The 25231-nt window shown below is 46.2% G+C and overlaps 2 protein-coding genes across 5 annotated transcripts in view; one reads left to right on the top strand and one right to left on the bottom strand.

The window, feature by feature from the left end:
- Window positions 1-15100, bottom strand: part of ARMH3 (armadillo like helical domain containing 3) — a 179057-nt gene extending 163957 nt beyond the window's left edge. For 3 of the 4 annotated variants that reach the window (XM_032422950.1, XM_032422949.1, XM_032422947.1), the window contains exons 1-2: window positions 14993-15100; window positions 1661-1773 (exon numbers count right to left, since the gene is read on the bottom strand). In XM_032422950.1, the coding sequence (XP_032278841.1) occupies window positions 1661-1762 (102 nt within the window). In that variant the 5' untranslated portion in view covers window positions 1763-1773; window positions 14993-15100. Of the gene's footprint in view, window positions 1-1660; window positions 1774-14523; window positions 14841-14992 lie in introns of those variants that run through there. The other variant, XM_032422948.1, reaches the window with a different exon arrangement.
- A 4679-nt stretch (window positions 15101-19779) lies between these two features.
- HPS6 (HPS6 biogenesis of lysosomal organelles complex 2 subunit 3) lies at window positions 19780-22400 on the top strand. Its single transcript, XM_032423310.1, has one exon. It carries the CDS (start codon window positions 19922-19924, stop codon window positions 22328-22330), a length of 2409 nt encoding a protein of 802 aa, XP_032279201.1. The 5' UTR covers window positions 19780-19921; the 3' UTR covers window positions 22331-22400.
- Window positions 22401-25231: the final 2831 nt, after the last annotated feature.

Consider the following 25231-nt stretch of genomic DNA (forward strand, 5'->3'; position numbering starts at 1 on the left):
TAGGCCGAAACCAAGAGTCAGACACTTAACCAACTGCGCCACCCAGGCTCCCCTTGACTCTCACACTTCTGTAATGTCATTTTGTTACCTATATATGAAACTCAAGACTACTCATGGAGTTGGCACTTCCCATCCTCAAAGTTCAATCAACAGTCCTATGTATGCCAACCTTACTTAACATAGAAAGAACCCTAATAGGATCCAAGTACCCACTCATTTTCTCTGTATAACCACCTGTACTGACCTGTGCAATTCTGTATTAATTTTTTGCATATCAAACTCTATCTCTAAGGCTTGCCCAGAGTTAAAGGTTTTACTTGATCGCATTATTTATTCTGGGCCATGTGGCAAAGTTGAACAAGTAAGGGCCATGGAGTCAAACACTAGGGTTCAAACCATGGCTCCATCACCTTCCAGCTACGATCCCCAGTTTCCTCATCTGAAAAATGCTTTTACATGACACATGTGAAAACATGGCACTCTTGGAGCATTCTTGTCAGAATTAGAGTTAATGTATTTAGTGATGCACTCAGACGCCAGGCACATGGTAGAAATTCAATACATGGTGGGGCACCTGGGTGGTTCAGTCATTAAGCGTCTGCCTTCGGCTCAGGTCATGATCCCGGGGTCCTGGGATTGAGCCCCACATCAGGCTCCCTGCTCAACAGGAAGCCTGCTTCTCCCTCTCCCACTCCCCCTGCTTGTGTTCCCTCTCTCACTGTCTCTCTGTGTCATATAAATAAATAAAATCTTAAAAAAAAAAAAAAGAAATTCAATGCAATGGTAACTCTTTTTATAAGTATTATTCCATTTTACATGCACTACTTACAATCAGAATTTCAGAAGGCAATTACCCTGCAGAGTAACCCTCCCTGAGAGAGGAGACTTCAAAACAAAGGCTTGGACTGTGGTCAATCAGCAGTTATGAAGACCCAAAGAAATCCTCAATCCAATCGCTAATAATTTGTCAGTGATCTTATATAGTTGGAGAATGTGATAGACTAAGCAATTGTTCCGTCCACTAACAATGTGAGATGTAATGTAACAGTTCATCTTTTTTTTTTTTTAAGATTTTATTTATTTATTTGAGAGAGAAAGAGAGAGTGAGAGAGAGCATGAGCAGGGTGAAGGGCAGAGGGAGAAACAGACTCCCCACTGAGCAGGGAGCTGGACGTGGGGCTCGATCCCAGGACTCCGGGATCATGACCTGAGCCGAAGGCAGACGCTTAACCAACTGAGCCATTCAGGCACCCCAATAGCTTATCTTTTAAAAATAACTGAATCATAGAATTCTAGGGCCAAAAGGAATTTCAAGGGACATCTAGGATAGAAGAGTACTTACATTGGATCATATGGAAGACAAGTCTTTCTTAAAGATATTAAAAAAAAAAAAAAAGCTTCCCGAGCTTTACTCCCTCTTTCAATTGTTTTACTGAGCTCATGGCAATAATCTATAAGAACAACATAACAGCAATCTATATTAATTAATACATGATCATAATTTCTACCATGAGAGAGCTCACACTCACTCTCACCCTTGCTCTCCCTTTCTCCCTCTGAAGAATTGAAAGGCAGCAGGCAGCGGTGAGCTTATTTCTCATTTTGGAACAAGAAACTAAGGAGTCAAGCTGTGCAGAACTGTCAGAGCTCCGGGCCTTACCATAAAGATCTCATCATACATCAGCACCACCTTTTCCTTCAGTGGTTTTTTGGAGGCTGAAGATTTCCGGAGCAAACCCCCTCGTTTCTCCACCTGTGCCATGGTTAGAGAATCTGTGAAAAGAAAGCCAGAGTCAGTGCTATAAATGCTCTCCAAGATGCTGGGTAGTCTGTTGAAAAGCTTTCAAAGGGAAAGTTTTTAGGAAGAAGAAAAAATGATAAACAGCCACATAATAGATCTTGTGCATCTGTCCAACACCCCATCCCCTGACCAGGTAATTTCAAGACTTAAATCATTACTTGGCCTACAGCAAAACATAATTTACATCTTTAAAACATGCCAGTAGACAAGGCTTATAGCAGATCCAAAACCAAGAAGGAAAGTGTAACTAGCTCCATCTATAATAGATCTGGCCATATATTTGAGGTTGATGGAAGGAAGGCTGCAAAGCACACATTGCCCACAGACTGATGGTGAAGTTAAATTTCAAGTATTGATTGAGCTTAGGACCATTAAGGCAGGAAGTGTGCTGCAGACTGATGTGCTCCATTGATTTCCCCAAAGTAAGTAGGTCCTCAACACTGCAAAGTACTTGGCCTTCACTGCCTCATAAATCACACTGCACTTGACTGTCTTCAGAAATTCCTCTGGAAAGAGACCCAAGGCAGAAAATAGCAGTTATAAGAACAAAAATTAAATCTGATTTCAAAATAACTGAATATAACAATACACTTCTTTCAAATCTAATTATATATATATTTATAACACTACTGCAGATTAAACCTCAGTGTATTTTTCAATTCTATATAAAAGCAATTCCATGAATCATGCCCAAATTTCCCATCTTGTTTCAAGGAATTTCAATTTTTTACAACTGAGAACTTAAAATCCCACAGGTCTCCACTGTGGATTTACACATTTCCCCTCACTTCCCAGATTCTTTCTACTGTTGACAAAATTCCTGTCTCTCTCTTAAATTCTAGGCTCTAGTTGTGAAACTTAATCTCACCCAATGGGAAGTATGGGCAGTAGCAAGGAGCCTGATTTTACTTCCAAACAAATCCAAAGCAGCAGAATAAAATTAATTTTGTGCAATGACTTTCATTTTTTTAAAAAAAATTTTATTTATTTATCCGACAGAGAGAGAGAGACAGCGAGAACAGGAACACAAGCAGGGGGAGCGGGAGAATCAGGCTTCCCGGGGAGCAGGGAGCCCGATACGGGGCTCGATCCCAGGACCCTGGGATCATGACCTGAGCCGAAGGCAGACGCTTAACGCCTGAGCCACCCAGGTGCCCCTGTTCAATGACTTTTAGAAAATATGTGCTATCTTTCAAATCAAAATCAAAATTTTATTTGAGGAAGAGATGCATCCAGTAGCATAAAAGAATATATCTCAGAGATTGTTTTCCTTTAATATATATAGCTAAAAAGGAGATTTACCTTTGAGCATAAAAAAACACAAAGCACAGAAAATTTCTCCAACTAGATATGAAGCATCTTTAGCACAGGGACTACATCTTATCCTTTTTCTATAAGCACTTGGCTCAGGGTATATGCTCAGTGTATGCTCATCACTGACTGATTCTGAAATGGGGGGGCCTAAAAAGTCCTAGATGTGACCTAAAATTTTATTAAGACCTATCTCTGTCAAAGCCTCACTAAGTCCTCAAATTCCATTATGGTCCAGAGAAAACTGAAGGAAAAAATAACAACAACAAAAAGAGAGAGAAGATGCTTTTGGGCAATTTGTACTATATTGATCATGGCTTTGCCTTAAAGCATGAAATACAGCCTCTGTTCAAAACATTCCTGTGTCTTTTAAATAGGTTGTCAAGAGGAAGATGTCCTTATCGGGGGAAAATAAATTGGAAATCAACAGGATCCCATTAAAATAAATCAAAAGCAATGCAATTCTAAGCTTAGTGGATATAGATCTTTTATGTGTTCAGCTTCAACCAGTTGATTATCGGGAAAAGCAGGAATCACAAGTTCCTGGATGTGAAAAGCACCTGTTTACAAACAGGCCCCTCTGAGGATTTATAATTGGGTTACAGCAATCAATGTCCACCCTAAATCTAATAAACTCACTTTCCCTATTTCAGAATCAATACTTTCTAATAAGCAAAAGGGAACAGGAGAGGAGGGAAAAAACAATTCCAATCCAAAGTACCAAGTTCCCTAAGAAGTTAAATTATTTTCATAACTCTCCCTCCATTCGGAGCCTCATCTCATTAGTCTCTGTCATTATCAGAGGCAACTGGAATTTACCACCCACGCTTGTCTGAAATGTGACTGGAAACTAACATAGTCTCCTCCTCCTGCCAGCACTTCTACCCACAGAACACAGAAAAGGTGTTCTGAGGGTGATGGACTAAGAGCAGTGCAGAACCCCTAAAAGTTTTTTGGGGGATTTCAGAAATTAAGCCTCTGCTCTTAACTTTGAAAGTAAAATATCTGACTGGTAGAGCACATCAGTAATGGGAGTGTAATTTATGTCCTCCCAGTGTTTTTCTTCTCTTTCACAACCCTTCTCTTTGTAGAAAACCAGAAGCAGCTGAGGAGCAACAAGGCATAATGGAACAACCAACCAGCAGAACTGAGACTAGAATACAGGTGTCCTAACCACCTATATGACACTGAGTAAGTCACTGTGTTCCTAGTTTCCTTACACATAAAACAAGGAGACTGAACTAGACATATCACTGAATGATCCTCTCAGCATCACTGAAATACCACAAGTACATAAGAAACACCTAAATATTGTAAAGCACTAGTTTAGGCACTATGGGGTTACAAAGAGGAAACGACAGACCCGATCCTCTAGAAGCTCACGATCTATTGGCAGAGACAGACGCATAATAACCCCACAGCACAAGGCAAATCATGAGAAACAGAGTAAAAGTACAAAGAAAATGCTATGGTACCATGAGGAAGGGAAAGAAGCATTCTCTGACTACACTATAACCTCTGTTGATCCGGGATTTTAAATCCTGCTGGCGAAGAAGCAAATACAGCAAAGCCACAGTAATCCCACAGAAATATCATCTTAGACTTTAACACAGTTTCTCAGAAATAAGATATGACAGGCAAAGTATAAAAGAGAATCAGGCAACATATCAATACTAATTTCACCTACCATCAAACTTAGGAATGGTTTCAAATCCCCCCAACCCCATGGTAAATCAATGAAGTCTTTTATTCCTAAACCTCAGGGACTGCTGGTCCCATGACCCGCAGCACAACTTCTCTCTGAAAGACTCAAGTCATACAACTTTTTAAGAATATCTTTAGGCAATCCAGCCACAAACATCTTAAGTGCACATCACTTCACATCCCTTCAGGATAAAACAACCAAATATCAAGATTTTATTTTTATTTTTTTAAAGATTTCATTTATTTAAGAGAGAGAAAGAGCACAAGTGGGGGTGAGGGGGCAGTGCACAGAGGGAGAGGGAGAAGCAGACTGAGCAGGGAGCCTGCTGTGGGGTTCAATCCCAGGACCCTGGGACCATGACCTGAGCCAAAGGTAGACGCTTAACCGACTGAGCCACCCAGGTGCCCCAAGATTTTAAAACCTAAAGCCAAACTCTTCCAATGTCTACTATGCAAGAAATGCTAGTTATATTTAGCTATTCATTTATTGTCTTCCTGAACACAACACAATACATGCCAACTCTAGTATCAGAAAATTAATTTAGGGGCGCCTGGGTGGCTCAGTTGGTTAAGCGACTGCCTTTGGCTCAGGTCATGATCCTGGAGTCCCGGGATCGAGTCCCACATCGGGCTCCCTGCTCGGCAGGGAGTCTGCTTCTCCCTCTGACCCTCCTCCCTCTCATGTTCTCTGTCTCTCATTCTCTCTCTCGCAAATAAATAAAATCTTAAAAAAAAAAAAAAAAAAAAAAAAAATTTTAAAAAAAAGAAAATTAATTTAATAGAAATTCATTCTAATTTCCAAAGAGTTAATAGTTAATCTATCAAAAGTCTTAGTATTGCATCTTTATGAGATGATGGATGTTAACAAAACCTCTTGAGGGGGCACCTGGATGGCTCAGTCGTTAAGCGTCTGCCTTGGGCTCAGGTCATGATCCCGGGATACCGGGATCAAGCCTCACATCGGGCTCCCTGCTCGGCGGGAAGCCTGCTTCTCCCTCTCCCACTCCCCCTGCTTGTGTTCCCTCTGTGTCTCTGTCAAATAAATAAATAAAATCTTTGAAAAAAAACCTATTGAAGTAATTAATTCACAATATAATGTAAATAAAACCATCACGCTATGCACCTTATACACTGATGTATGTCAATTATTTTTCAATAAAACTGGAAAAAATCTAAAAACAAAACATCTTGGGCTTTAATCCCAATTCTTATACACTCATACTATAACCTTTAGTTTTCTTTCCTTCCCTGGGCTTCAATCTGCCAATCTGTAAAAAGAAGCAGTGGAAAGGATATGCAGAAAAGGGAACCTCTGTGCACTGCTGGGAATGTAAATTGGTACAGCCACTACAGAAAACAGTATAGAGGTTCCTCAAAATATTAAAAATAAAACTATGATATGATCCAGCAGTCCCACTTCTGTGTATATATCCAAAGGAAACGAAATCACTGTCTTGGAAGAGATATCTGCAGCCCGATGTTCACTGCAGCATTATTCACAATAGCCAAGATTTGGCAACAACGTAGGTGTCTATCAATGAATGAATGGATAAAGAAAATGTGGTACACACATACAATGGAATATTATTCAGCCACAAAAAAGAAGGAAATCCTGCCATTTGCAACAACATGAATATGCTTATGTGAGGTGATGGATGAATGTGTTAACTAACCTTAGCATGGTAATCATTTCATGTGTATCAAATCATCACACTGTATACCTTAAAGTGATATGCCAATGTTATATATCAATTATAATCTCCATAATATATCAATTATATCTCAATAAACCAGGGAATAAAAAAGCCATGGAATAACTCTCTGTTGGCTACAAATTTAATGGCCTATGGCTCTAGGTTCATACTGGTAACGGACTGTTAGCAAGTATCACCCTTTCTTCACTGTTGAGGGAGGCTCCAACCAAAACACTATAGGTAGATGCTGAGGTAAACATCCTAAAACATTTCACCCAGTACATAAGAAAAGAAAAAGGAGAAGAAAAGAAAAAAGGAAAGGAAGAAAGAAAGAAAGAAAGAAAAGAAAGAAAGAAAGAAAGAAGAAAGAAAGAAAAAGAAAAGAAAGAAAGAAGAAAGAAAGAAAGAAAGAAAGAAAGAAAGAAAGAAAGAAAGAAAGAAAGAATAAAAACAAATGTGCCCATCATCTAGAAAGAAAGAATGCACAGGTCAGGCATTCATTCACTCCACAGGTACTTACTGAGCATCTTATAGGTGCTAAGCACTAGGGATACAGCAGTGAACAAGACAGACAAGAAAGTTTTCATTCCAGAGGGGGGAAAGACAACAAACCTGTTGAGACAGCGATAAGTACCCTGAAGACTACATTAGACTGGGAGGTTAAAGTAGGCCTCTATGACAAGTGATATGTGGGCAGATCAGAATAACAGAAAGGAAACAGCCATGTGAAAGTCTCAGGAAAAGTGTTTCAGATAGAGGGAACAGCAAATGCAAAGGCTCCAAGATTTGAACATACTTGGCATGTTCAAGAAACGGAAATGCCAGAGTGCCTAGATTATAGTATAAACATTCCCTTTTTGAAATGTCATTATAAAGTGTTTTGAAGTGGGCATTTCATGTTTGTGTGAGTTTTTTTCTTACATAAAGAGAATTCAAATGTCCATCAGCAGAGTAGGAAGATTATAACATATTCATGTGATAAAGTACTACCCAGAATGAGTTTTTTAACCCAGAAATTTAAAAGAACAAATTACTGAAACATTGATAAATTTCACAGATGTTGAATAAAAACCTCTGAAAGAAAAAAGTACAAACAAATGAGTCCAATTACATGAAGTTCAAAAACAGCAAAATTAATCTATGGTGACAGAGGTCAGAACAGTAGTTACTCTGGTGGGGATATGAATGAGAAGGAGCACAAGGAAGCCTTCTTAGATGCTGAAAACATGCTCTATCTTGATTGCAGTGGAGGTAACACAAATGTGTATATGTTTAAAAAAAATTCATCAAGTTGTACATTTTACATTACGTAAGCTATTCCTCAATCTAAAAAAAAAAGCCAGTGCATTCATACATATATGAAAATTAACAGCACCCATGCAGAATACTAGAACAGAGGCTAGTAGGGATCCTGACTTGTACCCTCAAGACACCAATCAAAAGTAACAATTAGGAGCACCTGGGTGGCTCTCCATTTAGGCTCAGGTCATGATCCCAGGGTTGTGGGATCAAGCCCCAGATGGGCTCGTGCTCATGCTCAGTGCTGAGCGTGGAGTCGGCTTATGCCTCTCCCTCTGCTCCACCCCCCACTTGCACACAAGTGCACTCTCCCTCTCTCTCAAATAAATAAATAAATAAAATCTTTGAGAAAGAAAGAATTAACACTTGTTTAGCACTTACTATGCACCAGGCACTGTTCTAAGCATTTCATATACATTAATTGGTTTCATCCTCACAGACCTATGATCCAGGAACTTTACAATAAGAAAACTAAAGCATAAAAAAAAAGAAAACTAAAGCATAAAAAAAAAGAAAACTAAAGCATAAAGTGGTTTAAAAAAAAATTACCATTGTGAGAGTAGGGACTCAAACCCAGACGGCCACATGTTAGAGTCCCTGTTCTTTTTTTGAAGAAGTTTATTATTTGTTTGTTTGTTTGTTTACTGTTAGAGAGAGAGAGAGAGAGCGCTTGAGTGAGAAGGGGCAGAGGGAGAAGAGAGAGAATCCCAAGCAAGCTCCACACTCAGCCAGACACGGAGCTAGATCTCACAACCCCGAGATCATGACCTCAGCTGAAATCAAGAGTCGAACACTGGGGCACCTGTGTGGCTCAGTCGATTAAGCGTCTGCCTTCAGCTCAGGTCATGATCCCAGAGTCCCAGGATTGATCCCCGCATGGGGCTCTCTGCTCAGCAGGGAGTCTGCTTCTCCCTCTGCCCCTCGCCCCTCTCGTGCTCTGTCTCTCTCACTCTCTCTGTCTTAAATAAATAAAATCTTAAAAAAAAAAAAGAGTCGAACGCTTAACCGACTGAGCCACCCAAGTGCCTCTAGAGTCCCTCTTCTTAACTACTATGTTACACTGTCTCTCAAAAGGCAGAGCAGTGGGCAGAAGTTGTGTAACCTACATATAAACAAAGCTGAGGCTCTGCAGAGAAACTGCAACCAGGTTCCAGGTAAGTGAGGAGGAAGAATATATACTCATTGACCTTGATGAACAAACTTCGGGGTGTCCAGATATCTTGAGTTTCAACACTCTAGTTTGCCAGTGGGTAGAGGTGCCACCGTAAATAGTAAAAGATACACATGCATGTCTGAAACATGCATATGTATATAAATATTGATAATGGTAAAGTGATATACAAATGAATGGAATGGTAGAAAACTTAGAAGAAAACACTGGGGGGGTGCCTGGGTGGCTCAGTCGTTAAGTGTCTGCCTTCGGCTCAGGTCATGATCCCAGGGTCCTGGGATCGAGCCCCACGTCGGGCTCCCTGCTCGGCAGGAAGCCTGCTTCTCCCTCTTCCACTCCCCCTGCTTGTGTTCCTGCTCTCGCTCTCTCTGTGAAATAAATAAATAAAATCTTAAAAAAAAGGAAGAAAACGGGCGCCTGGGTGGCTCAGTTGGTTAAGCGACTGCCTTCGGCTCAGGTCATGATCCTGGAGTCCCGGGATCGAGTCCCACATCGGGCTCCCTGCTCGGCGGGGAGTCTGCTTCTCCCTCTGACCCTCCCCCTTCTCATGCTCTCTCTATCTCATTCTCTCTCTCAAATAAATAAATAAAATCTTTAAAAAAAAAAAAAAGAAGAAAACACTGGAGAGGAATCTGTCTAGTAAAGTTGATAGATGTATCCAATATGGTAAGTGAAGAAAAAAGAAACAGCTGAAACACACTGATATCCACTACAAGATTTAATTGATATTTTAATTGAGCTTAGCCAGTGCTCTGAGGATAATTCTCCACCAAAATTTGGTAACGAATGGAAAGATACAGTAAGACAGAAAGATGAAATAGAGAATAAGTCAAGTATAAATCTGTAGAGCCCTGAGCTTAGGAAAGATTATGCTTTCCCATCACAGAGCTGCGATCAATTGTTGCAGAATCTCCTGAGGTGCCTCCTGAAAATACAGATCCCTAAGCCCCCTTTCCCCACCACTGAAACAGACTTTTCAAGATAAGGACTAGGGGGTCTAGATTTTTTTTTTTTTTATTTTTTTTTAGGATAGTTGACACTAAGGGTCTAGATTTTTAATAAGCACCCCAGGTCAGTGGTTCTCAACTGTGGTAATTTTGCCATCCAGGGAACATCAATGAACAGAGACATTTTTGGCTGTCACAACCGGGAAAGGAGAATCTACGGCATCTACTTAAGGTAGAGGCCAGGGATGCTGCTAAACATCCTACAATGCACTGGGCAGTTCCCACAACAAAGAATTATCTGGCCCAGTATGTCAATAGCACTGAGATCGCAAAACCCTGCCCCAAGTCATTCTGATGCTCACTGAAGTTTGAGAAGTACTGATTAAAGCCTCAAACTCATCAAATGCTTTGAAAGGAGCATCTGGACCTAAGACAATTTTGAGAGGATGAATAAAACTTGTCACCTCTAGAAAAGACACTGAACAACCCTCATCTACTCCCAGCTCATTCTCCCCGTATTAACTCACCAATGGCATCCCTTCCCTTAGGATCTTAGCCCCAGTTTGCCCATCTGTGAAAGATCACTCCAAGACACACTGACTATAGTAATCCACAATGCTAGGTAAGGAAGATGAAAATCCTATCTGCCCAGAAGTTGTGGGTGAGTCACATATCACCATTGTCTGATCACTGGCCATTCACCCAATACACAGGAGGAAGCCTCCCGCCCTGGCTCTCCTCTAGACACAAGGGGGTGTGTGTGTGTGTGTGTGTGTGTGTGTAATCCTGTGTGTGTGTGTGTCTAATCCTTAGGCAGAAGTTACCTGCTCCCTTCTGCAAGGCATATACACTCCCTGGAGGTAAATACTAGCACTATAAGCATTTAAGAGAAGGCAGGGTATTTCTACTTCCAAACCCTAACCCTTAACTTCTCAAACTAGTTCCTAACATGGCTCTTCCTTTCTGAAGGCCCGAGGATTTAGTTTACTCGCTGGATTCACATCCTACTGTTTGACATGATTCCCTGACACAGCCTCCCTCATGGCATGGGACACAGGTTCCCCCAATTCCACCCCACACACTGGCTCTAAAACAAGCATATAACGTCTTTCCATTTTCATGGATTTTTAGAGCTAGGTACTCCCCATCTCTCATATCTCTGAAATGAGAACAGAATGAGGCCTGCACTCATGAAGCCACCTCTTTGAATTCCTTTTATGGATAGGCCACCATCCCCTCATGCTATCTCTTTTCTTTTTTTAAGTTCTGGAGATGGAATTCATCACTCATTCCTCCAAGTACAGACTCCCAATCGAAGTGATATATAATAAATAACACTACCGAATACTCACTATATACTTGGCACTGTTCTTTTTTTTTTTAAGATTTTATTTATTTATTTGAGAGAGAGAGAATGAGAGAGCACGAGAGGGGGGAGGGTCAGAGGGAGAAGCAGACTCCCCACTAAGCAGGGAGCCTGACGTGGGACTCGATCCTGGGACTCCAGGATCATGACCTGAGCCGAAGGCAGTCGCCCAACCAATTGAGCCACCCAGGCACCCCCCTACTTGGCACTGTTCTAAGTGCTTTAAATATACTGTATTTAATCCTTACAACAGATAAAGTAGGTACTATTACCATAATTTTACAATGAGGATTTCACTTTGCCCAAAGTAAAAGAGCCACTAAATCTTTCTCTCTGGTAGCCCCTCTCCCTATCAGAATATCCCATTAGTGCAAAAAATCAGGTGTTGACTAACAGAATACTCAAAATCCAGATTCAGTTAAAGTTCTGTGGAAACTCCAAACTAATATCCATAATATCAACATTCCCACTTTATCCAAGAAAAGTCAGTCAACTCAGGACACTGTCTGACAAGCACCATCCCTTTTTTCTAACTACTAGGACAGAACCAGTATGATTCAATAGGTACATGAGCCACTATGGGGCAGCATCCTCATCTTGCATGTCCTCGGACAGGGCTCATCTCAGAGTGGGTGTTTAGCCTATACTTGAAAGTGGAAATAATTCAGGGACTTTCCCAAGACTAAGCAGTAAGTGGCAAAACCAGGAATTTCCCAATCCTTACTCTAGGTATCAGCCATTGTCTGCATCTGCTAGAGATGAAGTAGCTTCACAGAAGAGAACTCAAGCCAGTTCCAAAAGACTCTACAGAGTCTGCCTACTTGCACTAATAATACAGCTGAAGAGGCTTAAATAAACATGACTACCTCAGCTTCCCTTTCAAATTATTTTATACAAGACGGAATGCACTTGCACCTTCATAAGGAGGAACCAACTCCAAATTGACAGGATTTCAGGCAACTATAATTGAAAATCACATTTTTCTGACATCTCCCAAAATGAGAATTCATTTTAAGATCCTCCTCTCAATGAGCAGGAGCCTCCTGTAAATTAATACTGTCTATCTCCTGTTCAAGCCCTGAACTTCCTCAAGCAGCACGTCACTCATAGCTTCTTCATTTCCTTTCCTGTTGAACCATACAAGCCTCATGAATACCACCTAAGTATAAAATGAAAATTCTAAGACAGACTCCCATAATCTTCTTAAAGAAAGCCCAAAAGGTAACTGCAACCTTACAAAGTAAATGGATTTCCTACTGGCTTAATAACTAACATTTATCATACTTTATAATAGCACAGCCATAGTGTAAGACAAAAAGGGGTTCCAAAATTACAAAGTTATGGTCCCTGCCTTGAGAAGCTCATTGTTAAATGGAAGAAGTACATATTCTGATTCTTCCTTATAAACAAAATAAACATTTTTCCCAGGATTTTTTTCATATCTGCCCTCACTTACTCAGAGCTATTGCCAAGATATTAAGCTCACCAGGCCTCCTTACTTCCAGCTGCCTACTAACATCTCTCCATGTGCACACCTCACAAGCAACTGGATCTCAGCATACCAGACTATCTCCCTTATACTCTTTCCATAGTCACCCCAGCCCTTAAGAAAATCTGCTCTTTTTCTAATCCATATCCTGGTCAATGAAATTCCCATTCACCCAATCTCTCAAATTAGAAACCTCAGCCTACTCTCTCTCTTCCTAGTCACTAAGTCATGTTGCATCTATCTCAGAAATACCTCTAAAATCCATTCCCCTCCTCTTCATTCCCACTGCCACACTTCATTCAGTCTCTCGGTCAACTGCAACAACTCTAATTAGTCTCACTACTTCATTTCTCATTACTTTAATCCACACTTCTGTCACTCCCTAACATAAAAAACTCCAATGGCTCCCTACTCTCTTTTCAGTCTTATCTCCTGGCAACTTCCCCACCACACATCGTGTTTGGGACAAATTTTTGACACTTAAACATCATGTTATTTTTTCTCTTCACACTTTCACCATCCCTTTGTGCATGCTTTGCTCAACTGGAATGCCTTGCCTTATTTGTACAAGCTCCTACTCATCCTTCAAAACCCAACTCAACCTCTCTTCCCTGCAAAAATATCCCTGAGTCTCCCACACATGGCAGTATTCCCTTCACACTGTATAAATTCCTTTACATGGATATGTAACACACAGCACTACAATTTTCTTTCCTTTTTTTTTTTTTAAAGATTTTATTTATTTATTTGACAGAGAGACAGCAAGAGAGAGAACACAAGCAGGGGGAGTGGGAGAAGCAGGCTTCCCCGCTGAGCCCGGAGCCCGATGCGGGGCTCGATCCCAGGACCCAGGGATCATGACCTGAGCCGAAGGCAGACGCTTAACGACTGAGCCACCCAGGCGCCCCTACAATTTTCATATGAATACATTTCTGATGTCCCTGAGGAAAGATACTATTTCTAACCCCAGTGCCAGTTACATAGTACATACTCAATAATTGTGTGTTGAGTAAACAGTTCACCCTCATATATCCTGGACCAGTTTGTGATTTGGCTGTTTTCCCCAAATTTTGTGGATTTTTGAACTTAACTCTATGTGAGATTCCAACTTTCATAAATGTTTTTTTCAAGGTTTTTTTTAAATTATATTATACAAATGTTGAAAAGAATGGAAATTCCCCCTTTACAATCCTAACAAGAAGGATCCACCTTTCTCTAGACTGATTTCCTATCCCAAAAGCTTTCACGTAGGAAGTACTGTGCATACAGACCCAGCCAAAGAAACACCCAAAATAATTTCAATTAACTTGTGCTAAGGACAGGGGCACAAACCATAGCTGCCCTGGTTTACAAAGTCACTGAGAGCTGACAATAGCAAAGAAACCGTTCTCACTAACTCAAAACTTCTTCTGGAGAGAAAGAACTGGGGAGGGTCTGATGATCCAGAAACATTTTTCGAGTCTGGCCCAAGTTCCTACTTCCCCAGTCTCCAGAGGCAGCACTCCTCGGCCTCTGCTAGCTCTCCTTCCCCAGGGAACCAGCTTTTTCTCCTATTTCTTCCCCACACCTGCCTGGGAACAGGTTCGTTTCCCAGGCTCGCTCCAAGTAACCCCAAGAAAACACGGCAGCTTCACTGATTCTGTGTATAGGGTGGGCTGAAGCCCATCGGTCAGAGACTGAAAAGAGGGGTAGGTTGAGGGCCCTTCCAAGGACAAATGAAGACTTCAAGAGACGGGCCTACCTCTAACCCTTCTCAGAGGTCCTGCCCAAAGCCCTCATCCCAGGGCCAGGCTGGACTGGGCGGAAGGCCTCCCGGGGGCGGCGACAACCTGAGGGGGAGAGGCTCTGGAGGCTGCTTGAGGCGTCGGGATCAGCCCCATGCTGGGGTCAAAGGTCAGCATCTCGGCCGCCAAGAGGGCCCAGCGGGGAGTGGGAAGGCCGCGAAAGGCACCGGAAGGTCGGACGGACCAGCCGCTGCAAAAGCAAAACGCTTCTCGCTCCGCTCCACCGCCCGGGCCCTGCCTCCCAGCCGCACGCAGACTCAGCCCGCCTCAGCAGCTGTCCTCCCTCCCTCTCCCCCCGTCACCACCGTCGTCCCCCAGGCGAGCGTAGGCCCCGCCCCTAGAGCCGCCTCGGGGCCAAGGCCTAGTCCGGCTGGAGCTGCAGGGGTTGGCCAGGTTCGGGGACCGGCCCGCGCGGGTGCCGCTTACCGAGCCCCGGGCTCCTCCTCCACCACTCGCGCCGCTCCCGGGCCCGCTCGCTCCCGATGCCACCGACGCCGCCGCTCCTCCGAGCTCACGGACGCGCTCCCGACCTCCCCCGACCCTTCCCCCGTCCCACGGTGCCCCGCCGGGTCCTAAAGCCCGCTGCGTGATAGATACGTCCACGCCCGTTTCCTGAAGCCGGCTCAGACCACGGTTCCCAGCAAGCATCGCAAGGACTACAACTCCCGAAATGCACCGCGAGAAAGACTTTAGCAAAAGAACTATCTATTGAGGGTCTACTAGAGGCAAGTTGTAATTGTTTTTTAAAATACAGGCGAATTATACATATACACTTTTTAAATACAGCAGACTCTGAACTTGGCAATTCCACTAATAGGAATAAAAATGTATATGTTCCATGGGGCACCTGGGTGGCTCCGAGAGTTAAGCTGGGACTCTTGGTCTCAGCTCAGGTCTTGATCTCAGTGTCCTGAGTTCAGGCCCTGCTTTGGGCTCCACGCTGGGTGGTGAGCCTACTTAAAAAAGAAAGAAAGAAAGAAAGGAAGAAAGAAAGAAAGGAAGAAAGGAAGAAAAGAAAGAAAGTGTATGTTCCCGGATGTTTATTGCAACTTTGTAAATGAAAAATAGGAGACAGATCCATTCAACAAATACGTACTGTGTGCCTACTATGTGTAAAGCCCCATGTGTTAACGGGGCAGGTAACTTCCCTGAGTTTGTTTTCTCTATGCGAAATGGAAGATTAAAAAAGATAGGCTGGGCATATGTGTGTGTGTGTGTGAGGGCACAGGGTCCACACACCCGCATGTGTATATGAATGAATAAAGTCATTCAACCCTTTTTTAAAAAGATTTTATTTTTAAGTAATCTCCACCCAGGGCGCCGGGGTGGCTCAGTCGGTTAAGTGTCTGCCTTTTGCTCGGGTCATGATCCCAGGGTCCTGGGATCGAGTCCCACACCGAGGTCCTTGCTCAGCTGGGAGCCGGCTTCTCCCTCTGCCTGTCGCTCCCCCTGCTCGTGCTCTTGCGCGCGCGCTCTCTCAGACAAATAAATAAAATCTTTAAAAAAAAAAAAAAAGGTAATCTCTACACCCAACGTGAGACTTGAACCTACAACTCAGAGATCAGGAGTCACATGCTCCACCAACTGAGCCAGCCAGGAACCCCAAGTCATTCAATCCTTATAATGACTTTATGAAATGAATACTTCACAGGTGAGAAAAAGGTGTGATTAGATAGCTTGCCTAATACTCCAGAGTTAGTAAGAGGTGAAGAATTTGAACACAAATCTATCAGGAAAGTGATCTTAAAGACCTAGAAGCTCAGGTTCTTTTTTTGAAGATTTTTACTTTTTTCTTGTCTATTTACACAGTAGTGTAAGATGAGGTTAGTGGTAAAAAAAAAAAAAAAAAAGGTGTATCTTAATAGAATATTAGAAAGGGTGAGAAGGGGAAAAAGGAAAGTATCTTGAGGTAAACCTCAATAGTTCCTGAACACCAGATAGAAATCTCCTGTCCAGCTGAACAAACCCCTTTCCATACCTGATTTCCTTTTTTTTTAAGATTCTTTTTATTTATTTATTTATTTGAGAGAGAGAGAGAGTACAAGCGGGGAGGAGGGGCAGTGGGAGAGGGAGAAGCAGACTCCCCGCTGAACAGGGAGCCTGACCTGGGGCTCCATCCCAGGACCCTGAGATCATGACCTGAGCCAAAGGCAGATGCTTAACCAAATGAGCCACACAGGCACCCCTCATACCTGATTTCCTTTTAACAAATGTTTGTTGAGCACCTACTGAATACCCAATTCTGGGAGTAGTAAAAATAATAATTATTAATACAATGCTGAGATTATGTTATAACAAAGTGGTAGGTAGATAGGTAGATATACAATTAACTGTTTTAAATATCAGACAGTGAGTTATCAAGGTCAGGCTTAGGAAGGCTCAAGTTGTAAATACTTTGAAAATTCAGAGAAAGGAAAATACCATGTCAGTCTCTGGAGGCTTCCTGGGGGAAGGTGAAGATGGAGTCAAGTCTTAGAGGAGACGGTATAAGGGTGAAGCAACATAATACACTGTCCATGATTATGTCCAGGAAGTTAATTAAATACAGATTCAGACAAGAGTTAAGTTTAGAAGACCATACACTGAATAGGTAAAAGCACGACCTCCGGAACACCGTGGGAATAAATCCTGACTGCCACCTACTTGCTGTATGACTTTGGACAATTACTTGAGCTCTTTAAACCTTAATTTCAGGGTACCTGGGTGGCTCAGCTGGAAGAACATGTGACTCTTAATCTTGGGTCATGAGTTCAAGCCCCACATTGGGTGTAAAGATTACTAAAAATAAATAAACTTAAATAAATAAATAAACCTTAGTTTCCTACCTGAAAAATGGGGATAATAAAAGGCCTATGTCATATTGGTTTGGTTAGCCAGCCCTGAACCCTTCCTCTCCTATTCTGGGGACCTCTTCCTTTGGGTAGTCTTGGTGGAAAACTAGGCCCTGAGCAACCAAGGTAAATGAGTTCATGTGACCTGGGCTTGGCCACTAGGATCAGCCTCCAAGGGCTTTGACTCTTGGTCAAAAGATGCAAAGATGGCGTAGTCAGTTGAGCATCCAACGCTTGGTTTTGGCTCAGATCATGATCTCATGGTCGTGATCTCACAGTCATGGGATAGAGCCCCACATCGAGCCCCACATCAGCCTCCGAGATCATCATGGAGTGTGCTTGGGATTCTCTCTCCTTCTCCTTCTGCCCCTCCCGCTCGTACTCTCTCTCTCTAAAATAAATAAATAAATCTTTTTTAAAAAAGGAAGAAAGAAAGAAAGAGAAAAGGGCTCATAATAGAATTTAAAAACCAACATTTGGGACGCCTGGGTGGCTCAGTCATTGGGCATCTGCCTTTGGCTCAGGTCATGATCCCAGGGTCCTGGGATCGAGCCCCGCATCAGGCTCCCTGCTCGGCAGGAGGCCTGCTTCTCCCTCTCCCACCTGCCCTGCTTGTGTTCCTGCTCTCGCTATATCTCTCTGTCGAATAAATAAATAAAATCTTTAAATAATAAATAAATAAAAACCAACATTTATTGGGGCACCTGGGTGACTCAGTCGTTAAGCGTCTGCCTTCGGCTCAGGTCATGATCCCGGGGTCCTGGGATCCAGTCCCACATCGGGCTCCCTGCTCAACAGGAAGGCTGCTTCTCCGTCTACCACTCCCCCTGCTGTGTTCCTGCTCTCACTATCTCTCTGTCAAATAAAAAAAAAAAAAAAAAAAAAAAACCAACATTTATTGATGAACCAAATACTATCTAAAAAAAGAGGAAAACGACAGGAGAAAGATGCCATGGAAATCACAGAAAGGACTTTCAAAAAGGAGGTTGTCAAACTTCTCAGAGAGAAAAGGAAATAAAAATATCCTTGAAGATCTCAGGAAGATCTACCTCAGGTAAGTAGTGGTTTGAGGAATAAACAGAAGGAGAGAAAGTGGAGGTAGCAAATGCTAGAGGATCTTTGCAAGAAACTTGATTAAAAGGAAGAGGAGACGAAGCCAGAGTGGTAGAGGTGGTGGAGAGATAAGGATGAAAGAGTGACTTTTAAGACTGGACAGACTGGAAAGTGTTTCTTTCTTTTTTTTTTTTAAGATTTTATTTATTTATTTGACAGAGAGAGACACAGTGAGAGAGGGAACACAAGCAGGGGGAGTGGGAGAGGGAGAAGAAGACCTCCCGCCGAGCAGGGAGCCCGATGCGGGGCTCGATAGGGGGCTCGATCCCAGGATCCCGGGATCACGACCCCAGCGGAAGGCAGGCGCCCAACGACTGAGCCACCCAGGCGCCCCTGGAAAGTGTTTCTATGCTGACAGCAAGAGAACAGAATGAGGCTGATGAAACAGAAATGGATATAAATTCTCACTGAAGTTTTTGAGGGAAGGAGGGAGAAGCAGGGTTCATGAAGAGGAATTTGATTTGGAGGGAGAAAGAATACCCTTGAGAAGGCAGTCCGGTAGGAAGGACTTCTGCATATCAATTTGCAGGTGTTGCTAGAGAAATTACACACACTGAGTGCCTCTAAACTATGTTTTAATTTTGTTTCCTAGCAAATTCTTAGTTTTGGTGATGAATTGTTGATATAGTAAAGTGGTATGGTGCAAGGAGTCTGGACTCAGATTACTTGTGATTGAAATCTCCCCTCTACCTCTACTCGCTGAATAGCTGTATGATCTTGGTCAATTCACTTAATCTCTCTGTGCTTCATTTTCCATATCTGTGTGAGGGGCTTGTTGCGGGGGAGGGGGTTAGGAGGGTTTACACAGTAAATGCCACAGAAGTATTAACTGTTATTTTTTCCACTAGATAGTCAATTTCATAAGGTTGAAGTTTTCTGTTTTGTTTAGGCCTCTCTACTCAGCCGGGCACTTAGTAGGTGCTCAATAAAAATTTCATGACTAACTGAATTGAAGGAGTTGGGGTGAAAGAGAGAGGCTTGGAGGGAATGAAAGCCTGGGGAGTGTGACACTTTCAGTTCAGGGCTCAGCCTGAGAGATTCCTGAGTAAGGCTCTGCGCTTCCTGGGACTTGGGGCGTTGGGCCTACAACCCGACTCAAGGAGCGTGGGTGGTGCTAGCAAGGAAGGAGGCGCTGAGACCCTTGGGTGCTCGGGAGGCTCCTCCCGGGCCAGGCTCCCGTGGCTCCTCCCCTGGCGGGCGGGGTCGTGCCGGCGGGGCGTGAACGGGGCGGAGCCCTGAGCTCGCCTGGGGGGCGGGGCGGAGCCGACTCTCGGGCCTGGCGTCGGCCCACCTCATCGACGGGGCCGGAAGTCTTGGCCCGGCTCCGTCTGCCCCTCGGGAACCCGGACCAAGCGCCGAGCCTCGCCCCACGGGGCGGCCAGGCCCGGGCTGGCTCCTGCGCGGGCGAACTATGAAGCGTATGGGGACTCTGCGCCTGCTTTCGGACCTCAGCCACTTTAGCGGCGCGGCCCGGCTCCGGGAGTTGCTTGCCGGGGACCCAGCCGTAAGAGTCCGCTGCAGCCCAGACGGCCGCCACCTGCTGCTCCTGCGACCCCCGGGGGCGCCGAGCCCGCAGCTGCTGGTCGCGGTGCGGGGCCCCGGCGCGGAGCTGGAGCGTGCCTGGCCGGCTGGCCACCCCCCACCGCTAGATGCCTTCTTCCTGCCGTGGCCGGCGCGACCGGCGCTGCTCCTGGTCTGGGAGAGTGGCCTAACCGAGGTGTGGGGCGCGGGAGTGGGGCCTGGCTGGCAGCTGCTGCGGAGCACCGAGCTGTGTCCGGGCGGTGGAGCCCGCGTGGTGGCCGTGGCGGCGCCCCGAGGCCGGCTTGTGTGGTGCGAGGAGCGTCAGGATGGTGCTGAGGGCTGGCTGGGGCCGCCTGCTGCTTTCAGCCACTACGTGTGCGTCCGAACCCTGGAGCCCAGCGCGGAGGCCGGCACCAACCTGGGCCCCACACACATCCTGCTGCGCCACTGCCCCCCTTTCGGGCTGTTGGCCTCTCGCAAGGACCTCTTCCTGGTGCCCACTGCCACTACCTGGCCTGGCGTGAGTCACATTCTGCTAATCTGGAGCCCAGGCAAGGGCAAGGTGATGGTGGCTGCCCCATGTCTTGGCCTCTCCCACAGTAAGAGCCTGAATCCCGGACGAGGGGACACATGGGACTTCCGGACACTGCTCCGAGGCCTTCCTGGGCTGCTGTGCCCCATGAAGCCCTTGACTGTACATACCTGGGCCCCAACTGCCCAGGGCCTGTTATTGCTGGACTTCAGGGGCGCTGTGAGCCTGGTGCAGTCCCATGGTGGTATGCGGGCCGTGGGCACACTGCAGGAGGCACCTGTCGGCCTGGCAGGCTCTGCTGCGCTGGGAACATTTCATGGCACTCTGGCTTGTGTGCTGGGCTCCACGTTGGAACTGCTGGATATGGGCAGCGGGCAGCTGCTGGAGAGAAAGGTCCTAAGTACGGACCGAGTACATTTACTGGCACCCCCAGCCCCTGGCATGGAGGATGAGGAAGGGCTGGAGACCCGAGGGGGTCTTCGTTTGCTTTCAGCCTTGGGTCTGTTTCGAGTAGGCTGGGAAGCCCCACAGGGTCTTGAGGTGCCTTCAGCTGAAGACCTGGTGTTTGAGGAGGCCTGCGAGTACTACCAGCGACGGAGTCTGCGGGGTGCCCAGCTCACCCCAGAGGAACTGAGACACAACAGCACATTCCGGGCACCTCAGGCCCTGGCCTCCATTCTCCAGGGACATGTGACCCCGTCTACACTGTTGACCACACTGAGGGCTGAGCTTCGAGATTACCGGGCCTTAGATCAGCTCAAAGCCCACGTGGTGGCTGGGGATGAGGAGGAGGCTGGCTGGACTGAGCTGGCAGAGCACGAAGTGGCACGCCTGCTGAGGACCGAATTGGTGGGAGACCAGCTGGCCCAGCTCAACACCATTTTCCAGGCCCTTCCTACAGCAGCCTGGGGTGCCGTCCTCAGGGCCCTGCAGCTCCAGCCAGACGGGAGTGGCCGGCTGAGGTCCCATGCTCCCCCTGATGTGTGGAAGAAGGTGCTAGGAGGCGGTTCAGCTGGAAAGGAACCCCCCAATGGGATACTGCCCCCCTTTGAACTTCTGTGCCAGTGCCTCTGCCGGCTGGAGCCGCGATGGCTGCCGCCCTTTGTGGAGCTGGCGCAGCAGCAGGGTGGGCCCGGCTGGGGCGCAGGGGGCCCGGGGCTGCCCCTGTACCGTCGAGCCCTGGCAGTCCTAGGGGACGAGGGGACCAGGTCCGAGGCACTGGAGCTGGAGCTGCTCTTGGGCAGTGGGCGGCCCAAAGCTGTGCTCCAAGCTGTGGGGCAGCTGGTCCAGAAGGAGCAGTGGGAGCGGGCTCTAGAGGCAGGCCTGGCCCTCGGCCCTTCCAGCCCCCTGCTTCGAAGTGAGATCTTCAAGCTGCTGTTGGCCGAATTTGCCCGGCATCGTCGGCTTGATGCTTACCTCCCTCTCCTTTGCCGCCTGTGCCCACCAGACCTAGCTCCAGCTGAGCTCCTGCTTCTACTACGGACACACCTCCCAGATGAGTTGGAGCCCCCCACCCCATTCCCTGAGCCTGGAACAGAGCCCCCTCTCACTGTGGGCTTGCTCCGAGCCCTGCTGGAGCAGACTGGGGCTCAAGGACGGCCCTCGGGCCCAGTTCTAAGCCTGTATGAGGACATCCTATGGGACCCAGGCACTCCACCCCCCACCCCACCTCGGGGACCTGTGACTACCCTCCAGGCATCAGACCACCCAGGCTTGGAGGCCTGGGCACCATCTGGACAGGGCCTCTGTGTGACTGACACAGGCTGAAAATCATTTCTAGGACACAGCCATCAGGGAAGGTGCCTAGGAGTTGGCGGAGAGCCAGGGTGGGACCTATGCGTGCAATGCTTTTCTCTCTTCTGAAGCAATTTAAAATATATATATATATATATATGGTAAATATTGTGATACAATAAATATATTTGGTCTTTGTCCTCAGGTTATTGTGCTGGCACAGAGCTCCTAAAACCCTTGGAATTTCCTGAGTGATAGGAGTGTCTTTTGTTATTCGTAAGGAGCCTCTTTAGATCACATCTGCATTTATGGTAATAAGGTAACTTAAGGTGGGGACACCCACCCTAAGGATGGGACTGGTCACCTGAAAAACCAAGTGAGAGGATTGGAACTTTCAGCCCCATCCCCAACATCCTGGGAGGGGAGTGGGGCTAGAGAGTGAACTCTACAGAAACTCCTGAATGAGGAAATTTGGTAAGCACATTAAGGTTCTGGGAGGGTCCTGCCCAGAGAGGGCATGGGAGCTGCCCACACAGCGCCCGCCTGCCCCCCCCCCGCCCCTCAACCTATGCCTTGCCCTATGTATCTCCTCCATCTGGCTCTTCCTGAGTTGTATCCTTTGTAATAAACTTGTAAATGCAATTAAAGTGTTTCCCCAAATTCTGTGAGCCATTCTAGCAAATTGTCAGACCAATTTATAGCATGGGAATTCCCAATTTATAGCCAGTTGGTCAGAAGTACAGTGACTTGCAACCAGCATTTGAAGTGGGGTCAGTTTTGTGGGACTGAGCCCTTAAGCTGTGAGTTCTGTGCTAACTACTGTGAGTTCTGTCAGAATTGAATTGACATGTAAGACACCCAATTGGTGGGCGCCTGGGTGGCTCAGTTGGTTAGGCGACTGCCTTTGCCTCAGGTCATGATCCCGGAGTCCCGGGATCGAGTCCCACATCGGGCTCCCTGCTCGGCGGGGAGTCTGCTTCTCCCTCTAACCCTACCCCCTCTTGCGCTCTCTCTCTCTCACTCTCTCTCTCTCTCAAATAAATAAATAAAATCTTTAAAAAAAAAAGACACCCAATTGGTGTCCATAGAGAATTAGTTGTTGGTGTTGGGAAACATTCCAGAAATACACAGGTTGTGTGTTTTTGAACAACTGAGGGTCCCAGAGGGTTGTGGGTAATGGAGGGAGCAGTTGAATCCAGCAGCTGCTCCCTGCTGGGGCTGGAATGCACCCCTCATGCCCGGTTTAACGCCAGCTCTGCTGCCTGTTGTGAGGAGAGGGGTCTGCAGAGCTGCACGCTTTCTTCCCCCAAGACTTCTGAAACCAAGGCGGAATTGTGATGGGCTCTGGGCCTGTGTCTGTCTCCCCGGGATTCCTGGAGCAGCCCGTGGTGGGGGGAAGAGCTGCCACAGACAGGAGAGCTACCTGCAGAGCCCATTGGCTTAGTAACAAGAGGCAGTGAGGCAGGGTTGCTTGGAGGGCCCACGTTGCAGCTGACTGCTCCCTAAGCAGACACATAAAAGTATACCTCCAGCACGATGTCCGTTACCTGGATTTAGTTGCAGGACTACCTCTAAAGAGGGCTTCCATGCCCACTTTTATTCAGGTGACCCCTCAACCTGGTTCTGGGTTTAGGGTAGGGCCCTGGGTGCTGCGACTCACCATCATCCTGGGCCCCCAGCCATCCTTGTCCAAGGCTTGGGACCAACATAAGGACTGCTATTCAGCTTTGTCCTCAGCTGGGACCTACAGCTTAGAATCTGCTCAGCCTCATCCTGGGCTTAAAGTGGCTCTTAGGCTCACATGGAACTAGGGACAGTTCCCCAGTCTCTCTGGGAAAGGGGGGCAGCAGCTCCTCAGGCTTGTCCAGGGCTGGTGTTATTCCTCAGCTTCATGGAGGTCCTGGGGTGGCTCGTCCGCATGGCCAAGTCCTGAGATGGCTCCTCAGCCTCATTAAAGCCTAGGGACGGTACCTTGGCCTCATCCAAGAACTTGGATGGCCTTCGTCCTAACCCTCAAGCCAGGTTGTCTACCAACACCAGGAATCAAGCTGCTGGCCCTTAAGCTACTGCTCCTTCCAGAGGCCCAGAACTAGGGCCTGGTCATCCCTCAGCCTCCACCTCGGCCCCTTCCTGGTTTGGGAGGGGCTCTTCCTCCTCTTCTAGGTTTTGAAGCTGGGCCCATTCATTCTGGCTCCTCAGAGAGAAGCTGGAAATGGACAAAAGCAGGAATCTGCTTCCTGTCCATAATCCTGCTGAATCATGGTTGTTTCTTCTCAGCCTAAGATTTGGCGTGGGTCTCTGTCCGTGCTCAGAGGAGAAGAAATTGTACTCAGTGGGCCCCTGGGGGCATGGACAGAAGAAGGGGACCAGGTTTTTTTTGTTTTTGTTTTTTTGTTTTTGGAGTTGTATGGCTCAAGGAAGTTCCTTAGGGGCACCCACTAGTAGGGCCTCCAGGTGGGGAACCACCCAGCCTGGCAGCTCTTAGGGGAGCAAGTGGGCTTAGGTGGGAACTTTCACCTGCTCTTACAGACTGGGCACTGATTTGCTGTTGTCCTTGCTTAGGCCCCACCTCCAATGTAGGAGATACAAGTGATCCCAAACCATGTGTCAGGACTTTGGAGAACAGCTTAGGGATGCAGATATCATCATGTGACTGGGTTCTGGTAGAGTGTGTGAGGCCATCAGAGAGATGACCTAGTGTGGTCTTCCTGAGTCAAAGGACTCTGAATAGGTGAGTGGAGATCCCAAGTCTGAGGTCTTTGGTTGGTAGGGAATGTTCTAGGGCCAGAGGTAGAGAGGGTCCCTGGACAGGATGTTGGGACCTAGGGAAATGGGAGATCTAAGAACTGGAGGTCTTTGATCTTGGGTGTCTGGGTAAAGAGGAGAGATCTAGGGCTGAAGGTTTTGAGCAGTGGACAAGGTCCCAGGTCCATG

The sequence above is a fragment of the Phoca vitulina genome, unplaced genomic scaffold, assembly GCF_004348235.1.
Source record: "Phoca vitulina isolate PV1807 unplaced genomic scaffold, GSC_HSeal_1.0 scaffold28, whole genome shotgun sequence".
NCBI lineage: Eukaryota > Metazoa > Chordata > Mammalia > Carnivora > Phocidae > Phoca > Phoca vitulina.

Excerpts from the sequence above, each read along its gene's own strand:
- HPS6 (XM_032423310.1), top strand. The coding sequence starts at position 19,922 with ATGAAGCGTATGGGGACTCTGCGCCTGCTTTCGGACCTCAGCCACTTT.